General features: G+C 36.0%; 1 protein-coding gene across 1 annotated transcript in view; it reads left to right on the plus strand.

The window, feature by feature from the left end:
• fut8b (fucosyltransferase 8b (alpha (1,6) fucosyltransferase)) overlaps positions 1-12,630 on the plus strand; it is a 144,711-nt gene that overhangs the window by 116,404 nt on the left and 15,677 nt on the right. Inside the window, exons 6-7 of the mRNA XM_077219533.1 lie at positions 4,656-4,770; positions 8,480-8,717. Of these exons, the coding sequence (XP_077075648.1) occupies positions 4,656-4,770; positions 8,480-8,717 (353 nt within the window). The remainder of the gene's footprint in view (positions 1-4,655; positions 4,771-8,479; positions 8,718-12,630) is intronic.

The following is a 12,630-nucleotide window of genomic DNA, read 5'->3' on the forward strand; positions in this document are numbered from 1 at the left end:
TCTCCCGGAGGGAGGCAGTGCAGCCGAGTCATCATCTCCAGAGTTCAGCTCCCCCTCCGATGCTGCGATTGACAACGTATCCCCTGGAGGGGCCCCAAATGACACGGCTGGCCCGTCCATTACAGAGGGACCAGCGGGATCAATGGGGAGCTCCACCGGTTGCGGTGTGAAAGAGGAGTGAGGGACCCACGGGGCGTGGCCGGGCGGATTACCCCTCACTGTGATCCTCAGATCACCCAGCTTGGACGGCACCCCAGTCCTCCTCTGGGAAGGTAACCCAGAGGAAGAACAGGGGCGGGGCCCAGAGGTGGGGACTGCGCCAACGCTTTTAACGAAGGCGAGTCTAGATCTCAACACCGAGATGGACATGTTCCCGCAGTGAGAACATGTCTCATCCACGAAAGCTGCCTCAGCATGCTGTAAGCCCAAACATGCGACACAACTTTCGTGACCGTCAGAAGGGGATAGTGCCAGACCGCACCCAGAAACGCACGGATGGAATGGCATCTTGAAAAAGACGCACTCACACCCGTGTTGCTCTTTTAGGAAATGGGACCGTCACCATTGCCGGAGCACACAGGGAATGACCGCGGCAAACACTGAATAGTCTTCCAACTAACAGTGAAGCACTCACTTCTCGCCCTCTAACCAACCGTCAACACACAAACAAACAGTAGAAATTTGATGCTGTTAAAACAGCAGTTGAGAGCTGAGAAGCTCGCGATCACCGCTGCACCACGCTGTAGAACACCAACACTGGAGAGGTCTTCCCGCAAGAACACCGACACACTCGCTCGTTGAACACAACAGCACTCTTCAGAGACATCAAAGACGAACGGCTCCGAAGCGAAAGGCAACTAGTGCGTGCATCCACTTCCGTATTTATACCCGCGCCGCGGGGGCGGAGTGTGTGATGCAAATCACGCACGCCAAATTCCATTGGCTCGTTCAATAGTAATCGAAGATGATAGGCTCCCTAGCGTGATCCCATTTCAGTCGCGTCGACTACGTCCGACGTTATCGACTGAAAGGGAACTGCAATTTCACTTGAGCGTGACCACGACCACAGATGATAATCAAAAACAAACAAAACTGATATTTTTATTTTGTTTGTTGTTGCTGGACTATCAGAGGCATGAGATGATAATCAAAAACAAACAAAACTGATATTTTTATTTTGTTTGTTGTTGCTGGACTATCAGAGGCATGAGATGATAATCAAAAACAAAAAAAACTGATATTTTTTATTTTGTTTGTTGTTGCTGGAGTATCTGAGGCATGAGATGTAAAGGCGCAGCCATCTTCTGGAAATAAAGGATACACTTATGAAAACAGCTTCATTACTTTAATTCTTTAGGAGAAAAATGACATGCATTTCACATCTGAAATCTATAGAAGACTTAATATGCTCTCATTTACTCTTATTATTTCTTGAAGAAACAATTAAGATTTGTGATCTTATCTCATTTGTGACTCTCAGAGGTTGAATCTCTCAAACCATGTTTCGCCCCGTAGTCAAAACTACATTACATTTTGTATTAAGAATATGAGACCTGTTTTTTTTTTTTATTTAGATTTTTTGCATTGTGACAATACCACATTTAGTTTTTAATGTAATGCAAATAAAAAAAGAGAAAAAATGTGTTAAGTATTTATTAGCGATGTGTTTGCTGTATTGTCTTTAATTCAAACATGACCGGCTTGCACTAATTTAATAAGAATCAGCATTATGAAGAATAATAATTACAAAAAAGTTGACCAATCAAAAGTTTGGAGTAAGATTTATAAACGTTTTTGAAAGAAGTATCTTCTGCTCACCAATCAAAAATACAGTAAAAAAGTAATATTGTGAAATATTATTACAATAAACACTTGGTAAGTGTTTTCTATTTGAATATATGTTAAAATGTAATTTACTCCATATTGGCAAGCTGAATTTTCAGCATCATTACTCCAGTCTTCAGTGTCACTTGATCCTTCAGAAATATGTTTAATTGCTGCTTAATTATAATCCAAGTGCTCACTTATTAATTATGATTGTTAATTTATTATTATTATCATTGTTGAAAACAGTCTTTGCTACTTAAGGCGCTGCTTTTTTATAGAATATAAAGTTCAAAAGAAAAGCATGTATATGAAATAGAAATCTTTTGTATATCATTATTAATGTCACTTTTGATCAATTGAATGCATCCTCACTGAATAAAAGTATTCATTTATTTTTCTTTTTAAACCTTTCTTACCCCAGACTTTTGAATGATAGTGTATCACAGTTTCCACACACAAAAAATATTAAGCAGCAAAAACTATACTTTGATTAATTGTCAAAATGCAAAATGCAAAAAAAAAAAAAATTGGTTTTCCTGCTAAACATAATTTTTCATTTATTTCTTGTGAAATATGAGTCGAGCGTGTTGTCGACGGGTTTCATAACATTCAGAATTGTTTTTTGATGAGATGGATGATGAAGAATTGATGTGCGTCTCTAGTTTCACCGTTATGAAACGGCTCCAGACACTAATATTGGCGCAATAGATATATAGCAGCACTTAATTTTGAGTTACCACCCGCTAGACTAATTACAGAGAGAGACGCTGTCAATATCTCATTATCTCGGCGTCTCTGAGACGGTCAATCAGCACATTCACACCTGTTTTTCCGTTTTCACAAAGAGAAGTGCTCTGCACATTTAATGCTGTGCTGTGTCGCAGCGAACGGTTCCCTGAGGAGTCTCTCATTGATGAAGTAATAATTAAACTCCTCATAAACTCAGCATATGCCCATCTGTTTGAATTAGCAAATGACTGGTTGATCACAATTCATGCGTTACTAGTGTCTAAACTCCCACTTTTTGAGGAATTATTTGATTTAAAAGGAACGGATCATCCAAAAATTTAATTGATCATCATTTACTCATTACATTATTTCTTCCGTTGAACAAAAAAGGAGATGTTGTGCTGAATGTTCATGCTGTTCTTTTCCTCGGTTCACATTAAAATACTATTTTACTAATACTACTTGCATCAAGACGAAGGTTAAACAAAAGGACGGGTGTTTTTCTCTCTCTGGCAGTGAATTTATTGTGTAACTGAACAGGCTGGAAACTGCAGCTTTATTAGAGCAATAATCAGATCTCTGGTTTGACTGGATCATTTTGATTTCATAGTTCTTTTCAAAATGATGCCTTAAACCCTGATGCAACCGTGAAGGACGGTTTAAGGAGATTTGAGATCAAAATGTGTCCTATAAGTAATCAAAAGTGCTGGGTAGATTGCTTACAAATTATAGTCCGTTACTGAAGACAAATTACATGCCTGTAAAGTGCATGTTTGTACACTGCAAAAAAGATATTTTTTTCCTCTGTAATTCTGTCTTGTTTTCTAGTACAAATATCTAAACATTCTTAAAGCAGGATACAAATTACTTGAGAAGCAAAATGACTTTGAAAAATGTATCAAAATGAAGTGAGCGTTTGCTTAAAACAAGAAAAATCCTGTTTTCCCTGCGAGTTAAGATGATTTCTCGGACCCGTTGGCAGATGTTTTGGTAACCCTTTACTTAAAGCCTTCATGTATAATACATATTCATAATTTACGTTATAATGCATTGTATCATTTTTATGAACAATTGTAATTAAAGTCAAAATGCATTATAATATTTACGGCTTCCTTGTTGACACCTTCAGAAAGTATAATGCATGACAACCAATTTCAGATGTAAATTGGTTGTCATGCATACTTTCTGAAGGTGTCACATTAAATAGAAAAGTGTCATACAGTGCATTATAAGGTGCATTACAAGGCATAATCAATGCATTAAAAATACTTTTATAATGCATTATAGTGATACCTATATTTTTCTTGTTTTAAGTTTAAACTTGCATAATTTTTACTTAGACTTAATACTTAATATTTAAGTCATTTTATCTTGATTTAAGAATATTTATACTGGAAAGCAAGACAAAAATACTGAGAAAGAACATCACTGCTGTGATAATATCTATTACGTTACACATTCCAAGTAATATGACCAGCCTGCTTTTTGATTACTTTGAGATTAAAATATCGCATAGATTTGACTAATCGTGTATCATAAAAATAAAGTGAGAAAGAAAATCCATTCTCTATATAACGTCAAAGAGGTTGGACTGACAAAAACCTTTGGGAATCGCATAAATACAAAAAGGCATGAACTTGTGCATTTTAATGTGTTTGAAAGACAAAAGCCTTCCAAATACATAATAATACATTATTAGATTTAGGAGAATCCATAAATTACAAACATATATTTGTTTTGCATATATAGTATATATACTTTACTTTAAATATCTACACCCGCCCCCCTTCCTCTAAATATATTGTATTAGTATTGCACTACTGTAGAATGCCAGAGCCTCAAACTAAGCATTTCAATGTCACTGACATATGTATACATGACAAATAAACTTAAAACTGAAACTGCATTAGAAATAATTCACCACCATTTTGTCAATAATATGTAATCATGTAATCAATAAAAAAGTAACTTTAGACAGAGTATAATATATTGTAAATACAAGTCATTTTTTGAACCAGGTTACATATGACCAGCACTGGTAATGAATGCATTGTCAGCTGATGGAGGAGGAGGTTTAACAGTCTGTGTGTGTTTCTCAGGACGATCATGACAGACCTGCACCTCCTCAGTCAGGCAGACGGAGCAGGAGACTGGAGAGAGAAGGAGGCCAGAGATCTGTCCAGTCTGGTGCAGAACAGGATCTCATACCTGCAGGTACAGTACACGTTTCCCACATCAACTAGTACTGTGGCTAGTGCTTTTCTAAACTCACCAGACACACAGCATTTTCACTGGCCACAATTCTGACATCGATATCATGGGGAAAAGCTGACATATAGATATTTTTAATATGATTTCATAATTTGGCAGCAGGTATATTAGGCTGCTGTCACTTTAAGACCTGACACATTATACTGTTAAGCACGCGTTTACGTTCAGTTAAAACATAACGGACAGCGTTTACGTGAATACTCACCAAGACCATTTAAGTGCAATAAGAAATAACTCAATTTAGTACTGAGAGGAGGCTTTATGTTCACGCACTTTGGGTTTGAGCACAAAATCTGCGAGAATGAGTAAAATGATGTGCAATGCACGCAATCCCACGCTGAAACTCAAGCCCTGAAACACCAACATTATTCATCCAGCAAATGAAACGAGTGAGTGAGGAGAGGCGGGCGTTAATGTCAAGCCCTGCCCACGCTCTTACTTTTCCTAAAATACAGTAATGTTGTGAAATATTATTACAATTTAAAGGAAATGTTTTTGATTGGAATATATTTTAAAATGTCATTTCAGATATTAAATCAAAGCTGAATTTTCAGCAGCCATTAGTCAACACTGCAAAAATGATGTTAAAAAAAGACTTATTTTCCAATCAAATTATCTAAATATTATTTTATCAAGATACATTTACTTGAGAAGCAAACGGATTTAAGATTTTCTGGTGGGGGGGGGGGGGGGTTGTTATCAAAATTAAGTGAGTTTCAGCTTAAAACAAGACAAAATATGTGACAATTAAGTCAGAAAAATCAACTTGATTCAAAGGGAAAACAAGATTATTTTTGATACATTTTTCAGAGAACAAGTCTCTTTGCATCTCAAGTAAACAAATCTTGATTTAAGAATGTTTAGATATTTGTGCTGGAAAACAAGACAAACATATTGATGAAGAACATAATTTTTTGCATTGCAGACATGATCTTTTCCAGATCTTTCTAATATAATGATTTGCTTCTCATTTATTTACATTTTCATTGGTGCTCAATTATTATTAATAATGGTTGTAAAAAAAGGTTTTTGCTGCATAATATTTTGGTGCGCCAGATGTGATGAATCATGCGGTTTGTCGAGGAGAGGTGTGTTTTGTTAGCTTTTTTAAATTTTGTGTTTAAGTGTGCAACAGTTTGTTCGTGTGTGTCGAGTCGAGCGCTAACAGCAGTTGTAGTCAGTGTTGAGGACAAATCTAAGTACATTATTTCATTCAATAACCTTACATCAAAAAATTTACATCTAATAATTTTTCAAAATACGTGTGTGTATTATGCTGCTTTAGGCTTACTGCTCCAGTCTGCTAATACTTATCAGGGTTGATTTGAAAGCTACACTGTAAGGAAAAAAAAAAAACATGTGCCAAGGCATTATCTGTTAAGTTTACAGACATTTTCATCAGGCAAGGCCTAATTCAAAGCACATGTAAAAAAAAAAATCAATAAGGAAAATTCCTTCATAATAACCCAGTACATTCTACCTTATTTTTATTTACTTTTCTTAGTGTAATAATTAAATCATCTATATCAAAAATTTTAAATAAATTTAATATAATAGTTTTTAAAATAAAAACCATCAAAATAAACATAAAAAAGATACACCATTGCATTTGATTACTTGCATGTCATTTGAACACTGTGTATGAGCAATAATAATAAGGTTTGTCTCGGCGAACAACACTAATTAAATATCTTTTTTCTGATATGATTCCCTCTGTTCTTTCCCTTTATACTGAAATCTGTGACTTCATGTCAGTCTGATCGCGCTGGTAAAAGGAAATATTGATGCCGTCCGAGATTGTGATTTTCTGTACAAACTGCCTCTAATGAAAACCAAATTGTAAGATCAAGTGAAGTCAGTCTTTTATTGCTTTATCTTAAAGTCTTGAATCTCGACACTGATGCCTCGATCATGCATTATTTGTTTCCTGCAAAGATGCACTAGTTTTTTTAAATCAGTCTAAAAGGAATCATTAAAGATCCCACTTTATTTTACATGGTAATAATATAGCTGCTAATTAGCAGTGTTTTTTTAAGTTGGTTTTGATGGTAAGCCAGACCAGCACAAACCAGCATGTGTCTGTTTCTCTTAGCAGGAATGATCTGGTTATTATTCAGTACCATGCTTTATACCCAATACTATCTGATCACTGATTTCCATATAGCATCTCTGTATCACAGAACCGCACCGTACATGTCTGTAAGTGTTTTCTGCTAAGGCAGCAGTTTAAGATGAGAGTGCTTCATCTGCTGCCATAGCAAACTCTGTGCCAACTGTATTGAATTTGAATTAAGAATGAAATCTATATAGCCTTCACTTCAAAAAATTCCACCAACGTGAAAGGGCCGCCAGACAATTTGATTATCGTAACTCATTTCCTCTAATGGCACAATAAAACTGAACAAGCATTTCTGAGGGGAAATAATGTGAGCTTAGAAATTCCCCTGCTGGACACACAGAATCAGTTCATCTTTTATAAATGTGTATCAGGATAACCATAATTCCTGCCCAATACTTTAACTTCAGTTTTTGTTAGTGCTGTAAAATTACAATTAATATGGAATCTCCTTCAAGCAGGACAAGAAGCTTAAGCATCTTTGTCATTTTATTTTCGTATTTATTCGTGGATTTTATTTTTTTATTTTACTTATTTATTATTTACACTATACCGTTCAAAAGTTTGGGGTCTGTAAGATTATTTTTTTTCTTGTTTTTGGAAAAAAGTCTCTTCTACTCACCAATGCTGGATTTATTTCAATAAAAAATACAGCTATATTGTGAAATATTATTACAATTTAAATGAACCGTTTTCTATTTGAGTTTATTTTAAACTCTAATGTATTCCTGTGATCAAAGCTGGATTTTCAGCATTATTAATCCAGTCTTCAGTGTCACATGATCCTACAGAAATCATTTGTAGTGATTTGGTTGTGGTGGTGAGACAGAGTGAAAATCCAAATGCAGTTTATTATCAAATGTAATCCAAGGTCATAGTCCATACCAGGCAGAGGGTCAAGCACATGTAAACAGTCCGAAATACAAATCCAATCCACCGAGGAAGACAGGAACAAGAAATCCAAAACACAAGAAAAGATGAATATAAAGAAACCAGTAACTGCTCAAAATACTGACAGAGTGTGAACCGAACCAAACAAGACTTCATCCTGAATGAAGGCATTTAAATAGACAGGGTGATGATCAAATGAAACAAGACACAGCTGAAACAGATAAACTAATAATGAGCAGAGGGTTCTGGGAAATGAAGTCCGGGAATAACAGAGTCTAATGTAGACGGTGAGGGACTAGACAGTTGGCACATGGCACCTGCAGCTGACAGACGTAACATCATTAGAATATGATGAGTTGATGCTCAAGAAACATTTCTGATTATTATCAATGATGAAAACAGTTGTGCTGCTTCATATTTTTCTGGAAACAATGATACAATTTTCCAGGATTCTTTAATGAACAGAAAGTTCAAAAGATTTAGTTTGAAATATGAATGTATCTAATAGAAAAAAATCTGTAATTTATGTATGTAATATGTGTAATGTAATAATACTTTTGGAACTTTTTAAGTTTGTATATTGCCAAAAGTCGTGCAGTCATAATTTGAACTGTACCTGTCTCTTGTGTTGTGTGTGGCGATCAGAACCCGCAGGACTGCAGTAAAGCTCGTAAGCTGGTCTGTAACATCAACAAGGGCTGTGGATACGGCTGTCAGCTCCATCACGTGGTTTACTGCTTTATGATCGCTTACGGCACACAGAGAGTCCTGATCCTCGAGTCACACAACTGGCGCTACGCTCCCAAAGGATGGGAGGCGGTCTTCCTTCCCGTCAGCGGCACCTGTACGGATCGATCCGGGGCCACGACGGGACACTGGTCAGGTGAGAGCTGTAAACCAGCAGATCTCTTTATTTAAAGGGATAGTTCACCCAAAAATTCAGATATTTTTGATTAAATCTGAGAGCTGGATCACTCCTCCATAGGCTTCTTAAGGGATTGAAACTTGTTCCCTGAAAAGTTATTTAAGACATCGTTAAAATAGTCTAAGTGACTACAGTGGCTCAATCTTAAGTTTATCAAGCAACGAGAATACTTTTTGTGCCAGATACACACATGACCAGCGTCGGCCAATAGTGAGCCTATATGTGTGACGTAAAACACAGAAGCTTACACTATTTACGTGAACTCAGTCGAGGCCCACAGAGAAGGAAATGAATAGTTGAGATAAAGTCGTTATTTTTGTTTTTTTTGCGCACAAAAACTATTCTCGCCGTTTGATAAACTTAAGATTGAGCCACTGTAGTCACTTGGACTATTTTAACGATGTCTTTAATAACTTTTAATAAAGTTTCAATCCCCTAGAAGCCTATGGAGGAGTGATCCAGCGCTCAGATTTCATCAAAAGTATCTTAATTCGTGTTCCGAAGATGAACGAAGGTCTTACGGGGTTGGAACAACATGAGGGAGAGTAAATACTGACAGAATTTTCATTTTTGGGTGAACTATCCCTTTAAGTCAGCATGAAACCGAAGTTGCCATAGTCTTTTCTTCTCGATTGGGACGCATATCCGAGTGAAACGGCTTCTGGAACAAGAACAACTATAGATTGTGTCCGTTGGGAATTGACTGGATGGTTGTTGTTTGCTATTGGCTGATCTCATGTGAGTGACAGGTTGCCCCGCCCTCATCATCAGAGAAGAGAAGAGATTTAAAAAGAATGATGTGCACAGATCAATTATTTATAATAATTACTGCAATATTCCATAAAAATAACAATAGTCAGTTTTTATTTCATGGCGATTTGAAGTCAGTAAGTGAACATGAAATTAAAATGGGCCCTTCCTAGTAAAGGCCAGCTTGTCATATTGTGAATGATTCAACAGTGCATGTTATTAAGGAGAAAACATAAAGTCTGTATAGTAACAGTGACTATTTACCACTGCTTCAAATATGGCTCATTCAGTGTTTTATAATGTTAGTTTTACTTTATCAAATAAAAAGAAATACACTATATAAACTACCTTTCAAAAGTTTGGGGTTCGTAAGTTTTTTGGGGTTTTTTTGCCCACCAAGGCTGCAGTTATTTCATTAAAAATATAGTAAAAACAGTATTGTATTTAAATTGTAGTATTACCATTTAAAAGAACTGTTTTCTATGTGAATATATAGTCGAATGTAATTTAAAATCAGATTTTGCATGTTTCTTTTTTGCAGTAACATCTTATCTCATAGACTACCATTCAAAACTTTGGGGTCAGTATGTTGTCATTTTTTGAATTATTTTTTATTCATCAAGGATAGATTAAATCGATTAAAAGTGACAGTAAAGACATAATGATAAAAAAAAGATTTCTTTCTTTTTTCATAATTTTATTGTTTTTTCTGTATTCTTGATCAAATAAATGCAGCATTGGTGAGTAGAAGAGACTTCATTTAGAAACATTTAACAATCTTACCGACCCCAAACTTTAAATGTATTGATGTATGCATGTGTCTCTAATTTAAACACATCTCTTTTTCTGCATCCTCCTATTAAACACTGTGCTGCGTTGATTTAATTGTTTTCTCTTTCCTTATAATTCAGTTTAATACACTTTTAAATTAACATTTCTCATTGCTTATATACTCCAATCCATCCATTTTCTACCGTGAAACTTGTTCACCGTGTGTGTGTGTGTGTGTGTGTGTGTGTGTGTGTGTGTGTGTGTGTGTGTGTGTGTGTGTGTGTGTGTGTGTGTGTGTGTGTGTGTGTGTGTGTGTGTGTGTGTGTGTGTGTGTGTGTGTGTGTGTGTGTGTGAACTAGAGTCCACTTCTCTAATGCTCCTAATGCTAAATAAAGTGTGAAGCTCTAGTACAAGACCGATATTTAAGTGTAATGAGGACATGTGAAAATTTTCTCTCTTATTTGTGTCCTAATTATTACAGCCGAGGATCTGTTGAGGGAATAGATTATCTGAGGATTCTTGTCAAAAGCCATTCCAGCCGCGTGAACGAAGGCAGAAAAAGAGCTGCGAGTGCTTTTACACGAGCCTGGGAACGGCTTGGGAGTTTTTTTCTTAAATATTTCATGCTTTACCTAATTAAAATTTCAAGCACACTCGGATCACATGTGCACTTGCTCATGGAAAGGCCGTAAAACAGCCGGCGGGCCGCTGTTGTTGTTGTGTAATTGTTAGGGAGAGTTTTAATGAGCTAGATGTCAGTTGGTTTGTGGTTGGGAACGTCAAAGCCGTGTTTGGCTAACGGTCATAATTAGCAGACCCGCTGTAACTTGTTTTTTGACAAACTATTAAAACAAAGCCGCTGTTTCTATCGAATGGTTCTGCTTCGGTCAATTTGCGGTTTGTGCGTTTCTAAACTCAACTTCAAGTTCTTGTAAGCTAATCAGAACGATTTCATTCCTCTAATAATGGTGTGACAGTATAGCATGAGGAACAAGAAAGTTCACACACAAATGAACATGGCGTCATCATTTACTCGCCCTCATGTCTTTTTAAACTGAAGTGTTTAACAGAATGTTCAGAATTTCTGTCAGTTGAAAGTGAACGCAGACAGAATCTGTAGAGTTCCAAAAATGAGGCGCATAAAAGCTATTCTTATTGGGTCATTTCTTGGGTCATTTGTTAAATTTATGTGAGGAACATACCATATTTCTAGCTCTGTAAAGCCAAACATATGAAATAATATTCAAAATTGTTGAAATGCAAAAATATGCAATTTCGATGTTATTTATAGGTCCAAAAAGTAAGATACGTCTAATGCTAATGTAAATCAATGACATCTTTATAACAGTTTAGCTGACTACTTACATAAAATGCAAATAAATATCAGATGTCACTCTGTATCTGCTAATAATTTGCAAGGAGATATTTAAATGCTTGGTAGCTCTGTAGTTTATTGTGTTTTTATGCATGCAATAGAATTATGATTAAGAGATGAACAAATAAATGTGCCTCAAAAGCCTTATGGATCTTATTTGATCATATTTTAACATGATATTTATAAACCAAAATTGCTTCAGTCCAGTAAATGTTCGTTTTTGAAGTATTACTAACAATACAATTATTCTAACGTTTACTTTATAAAAATGAGTGAAGATTTTACACAGCAAAAAGACACGTGAAGCACAAGCTGAAGGTACAATTATTCTAGATAAATGTATCAGACGACAGAAGGAATATAATAGATTTTGTGCCACAGGTTTTTCATGTTGATCATTTTGAGGCCTCAAAAATGTGCATATCAAATATGACAACAGTAGGCTTTATAGGGTTAATAATTTGTGTCCAACCGCAAATAAAATTTGTGCTGGGAATTATGACTTTTGAGTCTGTTTGGCACACAAAGCTGTCTTGTGGCTTGAGAAGACTATAGAACACAAATATTCTGACTCTGAGGCATATTGACTACTATTAAAGGGGACCTATTATGTTTTTTGTTTTTTTCATGTTCAACTTTCTTTAGTGTGTAATGTTGCTGTTTGAGCATGAAAAAGTTCCAAAGCTCAAAGTCCCTCCAGCAGGAGTTATTCTCTATATCAGTGTCAGTGTTTCTGAACTCCTGAAACGCCTCCATTGTAGTCTTGAGTTTCTTCCGGGAACAAACACGTCACAATATTCCTCATTTAAATAATTAATATGCAGAATAAAGGGGCGGGGCCTGGTTGAGTTAGTGTTGGAAATATCTTTCTCCTTCAGCATACAAAACAATAGTCTATGTATGATTTTTATACTAGGCAGCAAAACTGCCACGTCTGTACATCTTTCCTTTTGTGTGTATGTTAAACATCTGGTA

Source organism: Siphateles boraxobius, unplaced genomic scaffold, assembly GCF_051911475.1.
Source record: "Siphateles boraxobius isolate OS27281-9 unplaced genomic scaffold, OSU_SipBor_1 8, whole genome shotgun sequence".
NCBI classification, from domain to species: domain Eukaryota; kingdom Metazoa; phylum Chordata; class Actinopteri; order Cypriniformes; family Leuciscidae; genus Siphateles; species Siphateles boraxobius.